The sequence below is a fragment of the Lynx canadensis genome, chromosome B2 (genome assembly GCF_007474595.2).
Source record: "Lynx canadensis isolate LIC74 chromosome B2, mLynCan4.pri.v2, whole genome shotgun sequence".
In the NCBI taxonomy this organism is placed as follows: Eukaryota; Metazoa; Chordata; class Mammalia; order Carnivora; family Felidae; genus Lynx; species Lynx canadensis.
Genome location: NC_044307.1, coordinates 35,572,126 through 35,588,956, shown reverse-complemented (window position 1 = coordinate 35,588,956; position 16,831 = coordinate 35,572,126). Strand labels below are relative to the sequence as shown.

Genomic DNA, 16,831 nt, shown 5'->3' with positions numbered 1-16,831 from the left:
AGGTAAGGCCATTCCAGGTTTATCACAAAGTGTTTGAAGCCATAAAAGATTGACACATATGATGAAATAGAAATTTTAGAATAAAAAATAAACGTTTGAATGGCAAAAATAAATAAATAAATAAATAACCACTGACAAGTCAAAAAGCAAACAGACTGTGAAGAAATAGTCACATGTCACAGAAAATAAGCTCATTTCCTTCTTAGATCATGAGTTCCTATAGAGAAATTGGGACCATCAATAAACAGACAGTTCATGGGGGATAAAAAAATACCAATGGCTTTTCAACATGTGAAAAATATTTATTTTCACTTGTAATAAAAGAAATACAGGGGCGCCTGTGTGGCTGTCGGTTAAGCATCCGACTTCGGGTCGGGTCATGATCTCACAGTTCATGAGTTTAAGCTCCTAGTCAGGCTCTGTGCTGACAGCTCAGAGCCTGGAGCCTGCTTCGGATTTTGTGTCTCCCTCTCTGCACTTCCTCTCTATCTCTCTCTCAAAAATAAGTAAACATTTTTAAAAATTAAAAAGTAAAATAAAATAAGCACAAAATAAAACTGCAACATAACATTTTAAGTTCTCCAATTGGCAAAGCAAAAAAAAAAAAAAATTTGAGGGGCGCCTGGGTGGCTCAGTCTGTTGGGCGTCCAACTTCACCACAGGTCATGATCTCAGTTCATGGGTTCGAGCCCCATGTCAGTTTGTACTGACGGCTCAGAGCGTGGAGCCTGCTTCGGATTCTTCTCCCTCTCTCTCTGCCCCTCCCCTGCTCATACTCTGTCTGTCTCCCTCAAAAATGAGTAAATATTTAAAAAAAATTTTTTTTTAATTGATAGCGTGCTGTGTTATAAAGGACGCAGGAAAACATTTTCACACGTTGTAAGGAAGAACTGAATGAATAAACTGACACAGCTTTCCTGAAAAGCCATGTGGTGATATCTGTCAACATTAAAAAGGAAAGAGCTTTTTACTCGGCAATTTCACTTCTAGTCATTTGTCCTATAGGTGATGCGCAAAATGACGATATAGAAAGATTTCACTACCACATCGTCTATAGCAGCAAAGGACTGGAAACAACCTAAATTTCCATCAACAGGGAACTGATTAAAGCTCAAATATGTCCATGTAGGGCCTCTAGGCAGCTGTGAAGAAAATGAAAAGGATACACGTGGGCCAGTGTGAAGACCTTCAAAATATATTGTTGAATAAAACCAGCAAGGTGCAGAGTGGTGAGTCTAGTACGCTTTGCATGAAGAACAAGTGTGTGGATGAAATGTGTGCCCTGTAAATACACATGCATTCCTATACGGTTGTAAATATGCCAAATATTTCTGATAGAATATACAAGAAACTGATAGCAGTTGAGCTGGAGAAAAGTGTTGGGATGGAGAAGGAGGGAAATTTATGTTTCACTGGTTATTTTGTTCCATCTTGATATGTTACCCACTCAAAAATAAATTTAAGGGGTGCCTGGGTGGCTCAGTTGGTTAAGTGTCCTACTCTTGATTTCGGCTCAGGTCACGATCTCATAGTTGGTGGAATCGAGCCCCGTATTGGGCTCTGCACTGATAACACGGAGCCTACTTGAGATTCTCTCTCTCCCTCTCTCTCAAAATAAGTAAATAAACATTAAAAAAAGAAAAGAAAAGAAAAAGAATAATTTGTACATATTCAGAGAGAGAGTGACGTGGGAAACGTGGAAAAACGTTAAAATTTAGGAACTGTAGGTGAAAAGTATTACTTTACTATTTTTGCAATTTTTCTGTGTCTGAAATTATTTCAAAACAAAAAGTTTTGAAATTTAATAAATGTAATTTCTAAATAAACTGATATTCTCACAATGAACCATCCTTTTTATCCCATTTTTACAGCTGAGGAAATTGGTACCCAGAGAGTTTCTATAGCTTTATTGAACTAAATAAGGCATTCATTTTTTTAATTCAAAAATATTTATTGAGCATCTAATATGTGCCAGACACTGTCCTAGGCACTGAAAGGAATTGTGCCAGACACAAAACTGAAAGGAAAAAAAAAAAAACATATGTAATAAGTGCTTACAAAGAAAAGTAAAGCAAAGTGAATGGTGGGAAGTGAATTTTAGATGGGGTGGCTGGGGGAGGCCTGGATGAAGAGGTGATGTTGGAATAGAGCTTACAAATAAGAAGATATGGAAAAAGTGTTCAGGAGAGGGAACAGTGAGTGCAAAGGCCCTGAGGCAGGAACATGCTTTGTGTACATGAGGAACAGTGATAGAGAGAAGGTAATAGAGGGAAGAGTGGAGAAGACGAGGTCAGAAGGAACAGACAAGAGGACCTGTAGGCCACATAAAGACCTGGGTTCTAACCGTAAGTGAGGTGGAAGCTGTTTGGAGGTTTTACAATGATCCCTCTGGCTGCCTTCATTGTGGATAATAGACTGTGGATAATAGACTGTGGATAATAAGGGCAGAAGCAGGGAGACCAGTGAGGAGACTGTTAGGATACTTCACACAAGAAGTAACGATTTGGACCAGGAGGGCAGCCGTGGAAGTGATGGCAAGAGGATTCTGGATGTATTTTTTAAAATATTCTCTTAAGTTTATTTATTTATTTTGAGAGAGAGAGAGCAAGCGGGGGAGGGGCAGAGAGAGAGAGAGGGAGAATCCCAAGCAGGCTCTGCACTGTCAGTGTGGAGCCCCATGCACGGCTGAAACTCACAAACCGTGAGATCATGACCCGAGCTGAAACCAAGGGTTGGACGCTTAACAGACTGAGACACCCAGGCACCCCTGATGTATTTTGAAAGTAGGGCTAACATCGTTTGCTGCTGGTAGTGCAACTGTAACAAATCCAAGACTTTTCAGCAGTGAGGGCTCTCTCCACTTCCCTGGGAACAGAGTGAGGTTCGATTTTTAAGACCCAGCCCCCAGGATGTCAAAGCATCCTCAGTTCATTTGCCCCCCATCCCCACGACCCACCTCCCAACCATGGAAATTAAAGGGGCACGGAGGAGGCAGGGGTGGTCCCAATCCTCCCCGATGGAGCCGGAGTGGTCAGAGCTCAGCCTGGCTGCCCTCTGCTGCAGCCCCAGGGGAGAATCTGCCGTGAGCCAGCTGGCAGGAGGCCGGAGCCAAGTGCTCAGAAAAAAAAAGATCCAGGCCTTTTTGGAAGCAGCGGAGTTAATTTTAAAATATGGTGTCCCTGGACTTAAAAACACTGAGCTCAGAAACTGAATTTTACAGAAACTGAATGAATGAACAAGGATCCCAGACAGTGAGACCGTTTTATCAATGGGAAAGTTTCACACTCACTCTTTTCCAATTCCCCGGAGATGCTTGCATTCACTTGACAGTTTAGGAAACCCTGAGGCAAAAGACTCTCTGTCCTGAGGTACAGTGTCCAGACCTGGCTGCAGCTGCTGGCTCCAAGCTGTCTCTAGATGGAGCTCAGGCCGGCTGGTGGGAAACCAGGGCCAGGGAGCTTGGTTCAAATTTGCATTTACATAGCACGCCTTGCGTATGACTGAGAAACCTGAGTTACTTCAGAGACAGAGTCGGACGGGGGGTGGGGGGGACAGGTGCCCGCAAGCCTCCTCAGCGTCTTCATGATGGTAGTGGCCCTGGGCGAGGCACTTCCCCTTGCTCGTTTATGGAACAAGCAGGCAATGTGACCTGGGTCATCAGCATGAATATCCTGGCTCCCCACCTCTTCCTAGAGGGGTGGCCTCAGGCAAGTGGCTTAAGGGCTTATTGCCTCAGTTTCTCATCTGTAAAACAGAGGTAATAATAGCACCCCGTTCATAGGTTTGTTGCAAGGATTAAATGCTATAACCCGCATAAAGCATTTAGAACCATGGCAGGCAGATGATCATCAATGCTGGCCGTTGTTATATTTGTGACTTAAAAGGAGACTGGGACGCCAGGGTGGCTCAGTTGGTTGGGCGTCCGACTTTGGCTCAGGTCGTGATCTCACTGCCCCTGAGTTCCAGCCCCATGCTGGGCTCTGTGCTGACAGCTCGGAGCCTGAAGCCTGCTTCTGATTCTGTCTGTCTGTCTGTCTCTCTCTCCCTGCTCCTACCCTGCTCATGCTGTCTCTCTGTCTCTCTCTCTCTTAAATATAAATTAAAAAAAAAAAAAAAGGAGGCTGAGAGAATCTCCAATTTCTCTATCCTGTCAATTAGCAGATGGCCATGTTCAAATGCCAGACTGATTGTCAAGTGATGAGGGCAGCCACCTGGGAGTGGGGTAGGCGGAGAACTGGGTGTGAGAGATGAACGCTGGGGTCAGGAAGGAAATTCAAGCCACAGTGAATAATTCATTCATTCAACGAATATTTATTGAGCACCTACTGTGTGCTGGGCACTCCTTCGGTGCTGAGACATGGCAGCAAATGAAACAGGCAAAGACCTGCCCTCACGGAGCTCACATTTCTGTGGGCTGGTGGGAGAGGGTAAAGCAGTGACTTTTGCCAGCATGTTTATCTGGGCACTAGGCTGGCTGAAGGGAAGTTACGGAAGCCAAAGCTGATGCCCCCCCCCTGCCCCCACCCCTGTCCCACAGGCCCACACCTCTGTTTGCCTGAAACATGGGTTCCTGGTGGTGATGCAGCTTCTCACTTCAAATGTTCCCATCCTTCCGGTTTCCTCCGGCATCATGGGAAGTTGTTCCACCCACGAGAGGAGGAACCCAAGCTTGCCTCCCAGAAGGAAGCCCTCAACCAGCGACAGGCGTGGATACATTTAGCAGTTGGCAGAACGTGCACTGATTAGTTTCCTTATCTATGGAATAAGAGCCATTAATGGAAAGAAGGACTGAATGGAAGTCTCTTAAGTTATCCCCCTAGTCGAGACAGTGAATCGGAAGCCACGCCGCTTGCCAGGTGGCAGTGCAGAGATCGGTGCTCCTTTCAAAGGCCTGGAGGAAGCAAGGTGGTTCCCATCATATCCCCATTCCATCCACCCCATACTGCTCCTATAATAACCAAACGAAGCATGGCAGTTGATGGTTATCCACGTCGTTGCCCTAATTGCAGGCATCGTATCAGATATGGTATCTTTGCTAGAATAGTCTACACAGCCTCTGACTGTAAGAAGCTAACAATATGGCCAGCGCATTCTCTCTGATCCGTTTCAGGAAAAGGGGTAAGAAATGGGGCATATTCACGTTCTTTACAAGAATTCAGAGACCTGTCATGTTCTGTTTTAAGTGGTCAAATAAACTGGGATGTGCTGGGACGTTCCCTCTATAGGAAAAGACAAGTACTGAGGACATGCTCCCCCTCAAAAGAGGCATAGCTTTAGCGAGCCAAGGTGGACTTCGGAGGCCATATACTAATGCTCTGGCCCTTGGGGTGCCTGGGTGGCTCAGTCGGTTAAGTGGCTGACTTCGGCTCAGGTCATGATCTCGCGGTCCGTGAGTTCAAGCCCCGCGTCGGGCTCTGTGCTGACAGCTCAGAGCCTGGAGCCTGTTTCAGATTCTGTGTCGCCCTCTCTCTGACCCTCCCCTGTTCATGCTCTGTCTCTCCCTGTCTCAAAAATAAATAAAACATTTAAAAAAATTAAAAAAAAAAAACTAATGCTCTGGCCCATTTACCAGATGGCATGGGGAGCTGCCACGTTTGAGTGGAGTCCAGAACCAAAGAGGGCTCTGTGACAGGTCCATGCTATAGGACAAGCACTTGGGACATACGACCTTGTGTGTCCCATGGTACTAGAAATATCCGTGGCAGATAAGTAGACAGTGTGAAGTCTCTGAAAAGTCCCAGTGGGAGAGCCCTACCTCAGACCCCTAGGGTTCTAGAGCAAAGCCATGTCCCATACAGCAGAGAATTATCCCGTATCTGAAAAGCGGTTTTTGGCTAAATCACAGAATCAGGAGCAAATAAAGGTCATCGTTTTAAGCCACTAAGTCTTGGAGTGGTTAGCTATGAACAGATCATCAGAAACGTGCACATAAAGTACTTTGTTCTTTTTAACGTTGCATAATACTCCACTCTAGAAAGATACCACAATTTACACATCCGTTCTTGTTGTGGACATTTGGGTTGTTCCCAGCTTGGGTCTGTCAAGAATAACGCTGCCATGAACGTGCCTTCTGGTGGAAATACGTACTGATTTCTCGTGAGAACAAACAGGAAGGGGAGTCTCGAGTCATGGGGTGGGCACGAGGGGAGCCATTTTTAGAAGGGATTGCCTGTTTTCTAAAGTAGTTGAAATATTTCATGCTTCTGCCAGCCAGGTTTGCCTTCCGGTTGTTCCTAATCCTTGCCCTCGCTTGGCATTGTCTTTTTCACGTTAGTCATTCTGGTCGATGCACAGTGTTATCTTATTGTGGTTTTAATGTGCATTTCCGCCATGAGTAATGAGGTGCAGTTCTCTGGTGAGTAACATATCCCTTACTAAAAAAGACCACACAAGGAACCAAAATATTGACCGTGGCGATCTTTGCAGAGGTGTGATGTTTACTGTGGTTGTTTTGTTGTCGTCTTTTTTGGCTCATGGTCTGTTTGTTAAGCCTCTGCGTTTTTTTAACTTTAAATGCTTAATTGTTAAAATTGTGGAAACAACCGAAAGAACTTCTGCCTACTCATTCTTACAAATGACAAGGCGTATGGGCCACAATGGTAATATCACAAGTAAAATCACCAAGAAACATTTATTGAGCACCTGCTGTATACCCAGCACTGAGGAAGGGGCAATGAAGGGCACAGAGCAGTATAGGACTTGTTCCCTGCCCTTCAGAGGCTTACAGTCTAGGTGGAGACAGGAGGAGCCAGGAGAAAACAGTCCAGGCCAGCATGTTACAGGAACGTAAGATGTTTGGGGTCAGACCCACTAAGTGCTTCGATGCCTCCAGGGGCTCAATGCTCAGTGCTGGGAAAGACGGTAACTCCCAACTCCCAGGGCCGCATTAGCCCACTTGGCATACCCTATCCACAGCCTCTACCCTACCATCTTAAAACATCTGACTCCTTGTTCAGCTGCTATCAAAGTGCAATGAAATGGGGGAGGGTGGGGCAGTGGGGAAGGTCCTTGGAGGGGTTCCAGGGGCTGGTGTCACGCTCTTCCTCCTCGAAAACTGCTCCCCGAGACATACCCCTGACAGAGGGATCCCCGCTCAAGAAGACCTGTCCAACCACCAGAACCTCTGCCCCAGAAGGTAAGAGGAGGCCACTGCTCGAGCTGCCTGAGGTAGAACTGGGGACCCCTACTTCTAGCATACCCCTTCCCTCCCAGTCCACTAAGCTGGGGGGACAGGCACCCCAGAGCTGCCACCTAGGGCCGAGAGGGTACTAGAGGGAAAGGGTATGGGGGAGGGGAGCGGAGCAGAGAGGGACTTGAAAGCCCAGCTGGAAAAGAGGGGCGTCTGGGGCTCCTAGAAAAGTGCAGGGGAGGCCAAACATTGAGACTGGCTTCCCTGTGGGTGGCAGAGGGGGTGAGAGGAGGTGGGGTGGTTTGCTACAGGACCCTACCTTCGCCCGTGCCTTCACAGAGCAGGGCGGGGCATCAGGGGCCAGGAAAGTGCCACGTTCCCAGCCGTGTTCCAGGCTGTGCCCACTTCAAGGTCACACTGCCCGACCTCAGAGAAGGGGAGGGGCCTCCAAAGTGTTGATGATGCCCCCACCCTGCTGGGCCCCCTTCAAAGTGCTATCTGTGTACTTCTCAAATGATAAAGAATCCGGGTTTGAGAATGCAGGAAAGGGGCAGAAATTTCATAACCCCCATGAGGTGGTGAGCTGAAGGAGCCAGGCCCCTCCAGGGAGCACCACCCAGAAGGTGAGGGTCACGCCAGCCCCACCTTACCTCTGGGAGAGCAGAAATGGGGAGCACAGGATGAAGACGTCTTAAATAATAGTTCGCATAATAAAAATACCTAGCGCTCTAATAAACCTATCATTCTGCTGTCTAATGGTTTTTTAAATAATTGGAAATGCCAAAGGCTGGGGGGGGGGGAGCGGGGGGGAAGGGTGGTGGCAAGCAGGATATGTACATGAGGAGGAGTTTAAATTAAAACACAAATAATAATTAAGACGCACAAACTGAAGGACTAAAGGCAAAGGTGTAGAAGAGGCCTGTGGGGGCAGTGGGGGGGGGGCGGGGCGGTGGGCCTCATTTCTAGGAGCTTGAGGCTTCCAGAGGGGCTGATTAGGGCTTCCTCTTGGAGAAGATCAGCCGGCGTTTGGAGTGATAGAAATCTGGGAAGAGAGAACAGAAGTCAGCCAGGCCAGGAGGAAGAGGGCCCAACAGAGCCATCCATCCAAAACCCACAGCAGAGGGGGCAGGCCCTCCTCCCTAGGGCCAAAGGGACACATTGCCAAGCACAGGGTAAAACTCTGGCAACTCCCAATCTGTCTCCCACGACACCGTTATACCAGGCATCCCACCACGCTTCCCAGACATGACTGATTATAACCAGACCAACATCCGTGGGCCTGCTCCAAGCCAAGCTGCCCACCACTACTGTGGTGGCCCTGTGTAGTTAAACGAACTAGAATCAAATAAAATGCAAAATTCGGTTCCTCAGTCACACCAGCCACATGTCAAATGCTCAATGGCTACATTGCGCCTAGTGCCACTGGACATTTGCATCACTGCACAGTTCTATTGAACCACACTGCTATAGGAATGCAATTAGAGAACCCATGAGAAGTGTTCTGCCCATGATGGGGCCATATACATGTGAGACACTATCTTCAGTATTGTTAGTTCTGCACCAGCTGTAAATTTCCCGTGGCATTCTTGACTGCATCGCCCTGAACCTCGGTTTCCTCACATATAAAATGAAGTTGACCATTTGTGTAGTGCTCTGAGGACTGAATGGAAGTGTGTGTGTGTGTGTGTGTGTGTGTGTGTGTGTGTGATGGGGAAGGTGAGTTAGATCTGGATAGGGCAGCCGGGAAATTACTGTCATTAGTTTTCTCTCCACTGCAAATTCACTGTGGGACCATAGGCAAACCACTCTACCTCTCTGAGCCTTATTTCCACTCCTATAAAAGAGTGGCAACAATGTTATATGGAACAGAACTGCTTTAAGGACTAAATGAAACCTACCTTAGAAATTCACCTTAGCAAAGGGCCTGACATACAATAAATGTTCCCAGTAGATGTTAGTGAGTTGGTCATGGCTGTATACCTGCCATGGGACCTCAGGAAAGTTGCTCTGTCTCTCTGGGCTTGCTTTCCCTACGGCCTAATGAGCAAACTGGACCAGACAGGTCCCTTGCAGGACCAGACACGGTCCCTAGGACCACAGATTCTGAGAGTCTTGATTCCTTCTAGTGTCCTTCCCTGCGTCTGTCCTCACCTGTCATGCTGGTCTGCCGCCGTTTTCGGCCCTGAGAGGTGCCAGGTGCACCCGGAGACGCCTCGGGCCGCTCAGGGGAGTGAGGCATGAGAGTGCAGGACAGGGACAGGTCCAGGTGGTCCTCCCGAGCTGTCCCCGGCAGCAGGGTAGACGAGGTGCTGGGCCGCTTGCCCCCTCCCAGGTCATCCCGGCCCCCCCGGGGCCCTGCAGGCAGGTAGAGCTTGGGCAGGCCCAGGCCCCACACACGCTCCCAGGCAAAGTCGCCCTCCAGCGGTGTCTCGGTGACAAAGTCGAAGTTCCATCGCTCCCGGGCCTCCTGCACGCAGCCTGCCATTAACGCGTCACAGTCTCGGCGCAGCTGCTCGCTGTCCACTGGGCCGAAGAGGCGGCGGCAGGCCTTGCTGCCATGTGGGATCTGGTGGGCATCCCTGGACGGCTCCGACATGGCACCTGCAGCCGAGACACAAGTAAGGCCCTGGTCACTTGGGAAATTGGACCCTACCTTACCAGGCTGTGCTTGGCTCAGATGACGTCTTCCTCCTAGAACATGGGGTCTCTCTGGCTCCTTCCAGCTGGTTTGCCACCATCGCCTTCCCACAGGCCGTCCCCAGTCCCCAACCAACAGCCACCGGGTGGGGGCAGAGCTGGGTTCACCTGGCACCCCAAGGTCACTGGAGGAGGGAGCAGCTGAAGGACAAACTTGTGTTGACAAAGACAAGTTTATTGCAATAGCAGGGATCAGAGTCCTGTTTACCGCCAGGCTTTATCAACTAAAATCAATTTGCTGTCCCCCCGAGGTGTCCCTCATGGGTGCGAATGCCCCAAGTACGTGTGAATTGCCAGAGTCCAGTAGTTTCCCAACCCCAGCCCTGGCCAAGAGGTCAGGTAGCAAATGAAAGGGCCGTGATCGTATAGCGGTTAGAACTCTGCGTTGTGAAAGGACGGGCTGACAGCTTCTCTGGCCTCCTGAACCCCTTTTTACCCAGATGCCCATGTGGGATAACCCTGTTCTGAAACAAAAGTACCCTGGCCCCTGGGATAAAAAACACCTAGGATCCAGTCCTAGCTTTGCTGCCTACTACCTAAATTTTAAAGTCACTTAAAGGGGTGCCCGGGTGGCTCGGTCGGTTAGGTGTCTGACTCTTGGTTTCGGTTCAGGTCATGATCTTGCGGTTTTGTGAGTTTGAGCCCCACATCGGGCTCTGTGCTGGCAGTGAGGAGCCTGCTTTAGATGCTCTCTCTCCCTCTCTCTGCCCCTCCCCCACTCATGCTGTCTCTGTCTCTCTCAAAAATAAACTTTAAGTAAGTAAATAGTCACTGAAATTTTTTTTTAATTTAAAAATCGTAAAAAGGGGCACCTCAGTCTGTTAAGCATCCGACTTTAGCTCAGGTCATGACCTCGCGATTTGTGAACTCGAGCCTCGAGTCGGGCTCTGTGCTGACAGCTCAGAGCCTGGAACCTGCTTCGGATTCTGTATCTCCCTCTCTCTCTCTGCCGCTCCCCCGCACGTGTTGCGTCTCTCTCTCTCTCTCTCTCTCTCTCTCTCTCTCAAAAATAAATAAACATTAACAAAAAAATTTTAATTAAATTTTTTTTTTAAATTGTAAAAATAAAATGTCACTTAATATCTCTGGGCCTCAGTTTTCTCAGCTATAAAATGGAACTGTGGAAGCATCCTCAAGCAATAATAGGTCAGGGAGTCCCTTCAGGCAAGGCAGATGGAACAGAGTTGAGAGGCTGGCTCTTGTGGTTAAGAGTGTGGGCTCTGGAGCCAGACTGCCTGGGTTGGAATCCAGGCTCTGCTGGGTGACCCTAGACAAATGGCTTAACTTCTCTGGGCTCTATTTTTTCTCATCTGTAAAATGGAGACAGTATTAGTGAATGTCTCAGAGGATAGGTGTGAGGATTAACTGAGTTAATGTAGGTAACATGCTGGGAAAAGCACCTGGTAGACAGAAGTGCTTGGAAAACAGAAGTGTTATTATTTTGCTCTCTGTGTTCGGTTCTGGCTGAGCCTTCTCCACATCACTCCCCGGGCCACCACCTCCTTCAGACAGCAGCTGACAGGTGCTGCGTGCTGAGGGCCTTTCCCAAGGATGTCATCAAGCTGGAGGCCTGGGGGTGAGGAGGGGCTGGGCAGGGCAGGACAATGATTGCTCCCAGGCTGAGCCACATCCTGCCAGGCACATCAGGTGATCTGGAGTCTAGACAGCCTGGAAGCCCCTGCCCCATGTTGGCTGCATCCAAGGAACTCGTTTTGCAGGCAAGAAAAATTAGAGGTGGCCGGTCTACCCGGTTCCTCTCCTCCCACTTCAGAAGAGGGAAAACCAAGGTTGAGTTTGCTCATGATGAAGAGCTGGCACCCACCTGCCCTGCTCTGGCCTGACTCCAGGGCTGAGTGGCTGTGCAACCTTGGCAGGGACTGGGTTTTCCCGAGGACAAGTCCTGCTTTGCAGGCTCTGAGTGACCTCCTCGGGCAGGAAGACCTGGACCCCTGCCACACCTACCCCTCCCCACCCCACCTCTCAGAGCTGATGGGGGAGGAGAGGCACCAGGTGACCTCAGACCAAATTTAAAGAGCAAGAGTTTGAAGAGATATGAGGCTTGCCCCCAAACCAGAAAACTGAAAAGGCCAAGAGCCACTGCCCCATAGAGGGGTTACCCAGTGCAGTATGTTTGCTCTCTCTCTCTCTCTTTTTTTTTTTAACAGAATAAGTAACGAAGGCTCAGAGAAATTAAGTAACTTGCCCAAGACCACACAACTCACAAGTGGCAGAGCCAGGATTTGAACCCAAGCCTGTTTGCCCTGCGTTCTGCGCTCTGGTGTTCATCCCTACTCTTCTAGTTTTGTATTATTAACTACAGTCCCAGCAGAATCATTTGGGGAACTTTTTTAAAAATATTTTTTTTAGGTTTGAGAAAGAGAAAGAGAGAGCACAAGTGAGGGAAGGGCAAAGAGAGAGGGAGACGCAGAATCCAGACACAGAATCCAAAGCAGGCTCCAGGCTTTGAGCTGTCAGCACAGACCGACGCGGGGCTGGAGCCCATCGACTGTGGAGATCATGACCTGACCCGAAGTTGGGCGCTTAACTGAGCCAACGAGGCACCCCACTTGGGGAGCTTTTTACAAATACAGATCCAGGGGCACCTGGGTGGCTCAAAGAGCTGAGCACTGCACTCTTGATTTTTGGCTCAGGTCATGATCTCACAGTCATGAGATGGATCCCCACTGGGGCCTCTGCGATGGGTATGGACCCTGCTTGAGATTCTCTCCCTCTGGCCCTCCCCCACTCACACTCTCTCTCAAGGAAAAAAAAAAAAAATACAGGGTTGTTTGGGTGGCTCGGTCAAAACAGCCACTGACTCTTGATTTTGGCTCAGGTCGTGATCCCAGGGTGGGGATAGAGCCCCTGCTTCAGGCTCTGCCCTTAGTGTGGACCCTGCTTGGTTAGGATTCCCTCTTTACTCTGCCCCTCCCCTGCTTGCGCGCGCCCGCGCTCGCTCGCTCTCTCTAAAAAAACAAAACAACAACAAAAACAAAAAAACCCATATTGATAGGTCCCTCTCTTCCCAGATTAATTAACTCAAATTAAGGGGGATTTAAGCAGGTGTTTGGCAGTTCCCCAGATGGGCACTTTTGGGGTGCCATTCAAGAGGGGATACACAGGATGGCCGAAATGGACATTCTGGGTCTCAGTGCCTCATTGGCACAAGGGGGAGGCGCCTGCCTAGGATTTCATCAAGACGCTGGATATTCCCTGGCTTCCAGGAGCTGGGACCAGAATCCTTTCTCCTAACACCCCAGCCCATATGGCTCCCATAGGCTCCGCATCAAAATCTGATCTCACTACCATTATCATAACTCTCAGCTCAGGGAAAGCTGAGAAACACAAACCCTTGTTTTACAAACAAGTAACTGAGAAGAGCTTCCTTTGTTGGCCTTCGTGCCTTAGATATCAACCAATTTTAATTCCGAAGTAAACAGTAAGGACTCATTACACACTGTTGAACCAATGGGGTACTGTTTTTAAGGGGCGTTGGCAGAAGCGGCGAGCGATCTCTGCGCAGGCGAAGCGAGCGGGAAGGAAAGGCGGGTGAAACCGCATTCCGCGGGAAGGCGTGTTTGCTATTCGCGCCGGGGCCGGAAGGGGGCGCTAGTCGCCAGGAAATCAGGCGCAGGGTCGGAGGTGCGTGGGCAGAGCCTTGGACAGCAGCAGGGAGTTGTGATGAGTCAGTTTCCTGCAAAGCTCTCCCCACCCGCCAAAACTTCGCTTCCACTCGGGCTGCGCGTCACCCTCTGGAGGTGGCGGGGGGTGGGGACTAGGAGGAGAACCAGGGGCCGCAAACACGTCACGCTGAGCCAGCCAGGCTTCCGAAAGCCCCGCCACTGTTGGGAAACCGCGCGCTCCTCTGTGACACACACACACACACACACACACACACACACACACACACAGCACGCACAGGCGCGCAGAGGTTTGGGCCCTCCACCTTATCTCCACGCCCAAAGCACGGGATGAGTCAGATCCCTGGAAAATAAAAATAGACGAAAGCAAGGAAAACAAAACCGCTCGAAAGTCCTCCTCGAAACGCGACGTGGAGGGAGGGGAGGGGGGAGCTGCCTTGGCGCCCTAAAGTGCCAAACCCTAGTAAATCCAAGATTCTTGTCCGAACTAGAAGGGCACCAGGGTCCCCAGAGGGCCCCCGACAGGACGGATGCACTGTGGCCCGCGCAGGGTGGCGGCGTTCGAAGGACGACTCGTCGTCCCCCGGCTCCGCTCAGACCTGTCGCCCTTGGAGAGGGCAGTTTGGTGGGGGGCGCCGGGAGCCCCTGGATGCTGCCGACAGAGTCCCGGAGCAGCGTCGCGCCCCCCCCCCCGAAGTCCCACCCTCCGTTTGTGACCCCTCCCCGTCCCCCCCTTCCCGGACGAGGGCTGCACGCCCCGCCGCCCCGCTGCGCAGGGCTGCGCTCCCTCCGCGGAGTCCGGCACCCCGAGTCGTGGGCAAGCCGGGCCGGGGTTCGGCGGGCGCGATGGAACAGAGGTGTGTCCGACTCCTGCTCTTCTCAAACCGACTGGCTGGCGTGGGCCCACCCCGCGCGGGGCCACAGCTCCGCGTCCTCGAGGGCGCGCTGCGAGGCGGGGACCGCACAACCAGTCCTGGACCTCCTGGCGTCCCCGGCTTCCCTGAGAACACTTGGTGCCAGCCAAATAGGTCACTGTGCTGATGGAGGGGCGGTGGGGGGTCAGAGACCGCCGAGGGCCGGGAAGCTGACTTCTGGGGCGCCACTGTCCCCCACCAGCCCGGGCGGGGCTCTGACCTCACCCGGTTCGTTTCCCGGGGTCTCCTTGTCACCATGAGTCACCTCCTCGATTGCCCTGAAGGGACGTGTACCAACACGTTCCCAAGGACCAGGGACACAGCCCGCGCTGACCTCAGCGCCCAGCGGTGGCGGACACGGAGGCGTCGGGAACCTAGACCTCGGGGCGGGGAGACGGCACCTAGTGGATCCGGGAGCTGCCCCGGAGCGGATCGCTGATGAACCTGCTCGGCTCCGCGTTCCCCGCCCCTCCCGGAGCTTGGCGCTCAGGGGCTCCAGCTGCTCGCCGCTAGCGCTAACGGCGCCGGGGGTCCGCGGCGCCCGGGTGCCCGCCTCTCCTCCACCCTGCTTTGTTTCAAAGGGACGGGAGCGCGGCAGGGATCGATCCCTCCAACTCCTGCCCTCCCTCCGCCCGGAGTCTCCGCCAAACTCGGCCTCCGTCACACGGGCACTTACGGAGACACCCGTGGGAGCAAACCCCAGACCCGCGCACCGACCCACTCACGCCATTCACCTGTGAAGACAGCACACACACACACACACCCGCGAGGACACACTCGCGGACGCGAACGGACGCACAGGCAGACACTTCTCGGCTCAGAGCTGCCGGTCCAGGGTCGGCTCCTGCCTGCCACGACTCCCTCACCTCTTCTGAGGGTCTCGGTGGCTCCGTGAATCCGCGCCCGGCTCCGGGCCTCCAGGTCACAGACTGGAGCGGTGGCTCACACCTCTGCTGGCACCGCCCGGCGCTGCTCTTATAAAGGATGGCTTCGGAGGCGGGACCCGCTGCTCCGCCCGCTGAAGGCCTGGGACCGCCCTTCCAGGGCCGCGGGACGCTCGTAGCTCCCAGCCGCGCTCTAGAACCTCAGAACTCAGATGCCAATGTTATCAGCTGCTGGAGGGCGTTTCCCTCCCCCCCCCAACCCCCGCGCCTGGGCGTGTGTGCGCTACACAGTTGGTGGGGAAACTAACTGAGCTACAAATCTGGGTGGTTTTCATTGGGGTGTGAGTTGGCACTCCCCAGGAAGGGATGGCATTCTTAGCATAAGCCCTCTTTCTGGCCCCGAAAAGAGCATGAGGGGTGACCATTAATAAATAAAACTCCATAAATAATAAAAAAGATGTCCCTCACTTTGGAATTCCCAGAAAAGCCCACTATAGCATCACTATTCCTAGGTTCTCTCCCTAGACCACCTCTCCCAAAGCACCGCCTGAAACACCCAGACACCTCAACAAAACATCTGGGAGGCCAGAAAGGGATCCAGTCCCTTTCATTGCACAGATGAGGAAATCAAGGCCCATAGAACTAAAGGTAACAGGTTCAGAGAAGTTCAGTGATCTGACTCAGGTCACACAGCAAGCAAATAAATAGCTGCGGTTGGAGCACGAGCCCATTTTCTTCTTAGTGTTTATTTCTGAGAGAGAACACGCACAAGCAGGGGAAGGGCAGAGAGAAAGGGGGACAGAGGATATGAAGTGGGCTCTGCGCGGACAGCAGCAAGCCAGATGTGGGACTCAAACCTGAGATCATGACCTGAGATGAAGTCAGATGCTTAAGCAACCGAACTACCCAGGCATCCCTAGGGCATAGGCCTATTGCCTCCCACCCAGAGCCCTCTGCCCCTTGCCCTCTCTTACATAGTGGCTCTAGAAAGAGGGAAACACCCAGCACCCTTCATTTAAAGGTGACATTGATGAAAGACAATTCTGGAAATATCCACTAGTGCTTCTCCCAGATACAGAAGCAAGCGAGGTGCCCACTTCCTCCCACCCAGTTCCCACCCCCAGCCCCTCTTGCACTCCATTTTTGCCTCCTTTAACCTAAAACATTTGCAGTTTTAGCTTTTAAAAAATTGCAGAGAACAGGGGCGCCTGGGTGGCTCAGTCAGTTAAGGGCCCGACTTGGGCTCAGGTCATGATCTCACGGCTGGTGAGTTCAAGCCCTGCGTGGGGCTCTGTGCTGACAGCTCAGAGCCTGGAGCCTGCTTTGGATTCTGTGTCTCCCTCTCTCTCTGACCCTCTCCCACTCACACTCTGTCTCTCCGTCAAGAATAAATAAACATTGGGGCACCTGGGTGGCTCGGTCGGTTAAGCGTCCGACTTCGGCTCAGGTCATGATCTCACGGTCCGAGGGTTCGAGCCCCGTGTCGGGCTCTGTGCTGACAGCTCAGAGCCTGGAGCCTGTTTCAGATTCTGTGTCTCCCTCTCTCTGACCCTCCCCCGTTCATGC

General features: G+C 51.4%; 1 protein-coding gene across 3 annotated transcripts; it reads right to left on the bottom strand.

Moving 5' to 3' along the window:
* Positions 1–6,600: 6,600 nt before the first annotated feature.
* Positions 6,601–15,334, bottom strand: CDKN1A (cyclin dependent kinase inhibitor 1A). 3 transcript variants are annotated; one of them, XM_030315385.1, is made up of 3 exons: positions 15,248–15,334; positions 9,281–9,730; positions 6,601–8,171 (listed from the first exon to the last, which is right to left on the bottom strand). In XM_030315385.1, the coding sequence occupies exons 2-3, from the start codon at positions 9,723–9,725 to the stop codon at positions 8,122–8,124; spliced, it is 495 nt and encodes a 164-aa protein (XP_030171245.1). In that variant the 5' UTR covers positions 9,726–9,730; positions 15,248–15,334; the 3' UTR covers positions 6,601–8,121. The 3 variants fall into 3 exon arrangements, with proteins under 3 accessions (XP_030171245.1, XP_030171247.1, XP_030171246.1); XM_030315387.1 differs by lacking the exon at positions 15,248–15,334 and adding an exon at positions 15,159–15,183; XM_030315386.1 differs by lacking the exon at positions 15,248–15,334 and adding an exon at positions 15,116–15,178.
* Positions 15,335–16,831: the final 1,497 nt, after the last annotated feature.

Coding starts and splice junctions, on each gene's coding strand:
- CDKN1A (XM_030315385.1), bottom strand. CDS start 9,725: ATGTCGGAGCCGTCCAGGGATGCCCACCAGATCCCACATGGCAGCAAG. Junction 8,172..9,280: donor GCGGCAGACCAGCATGACAG/GTGAGGACAGAC, acceptor CTCTCTTCCCAG/ATTTCTATCACTCCAAACGC.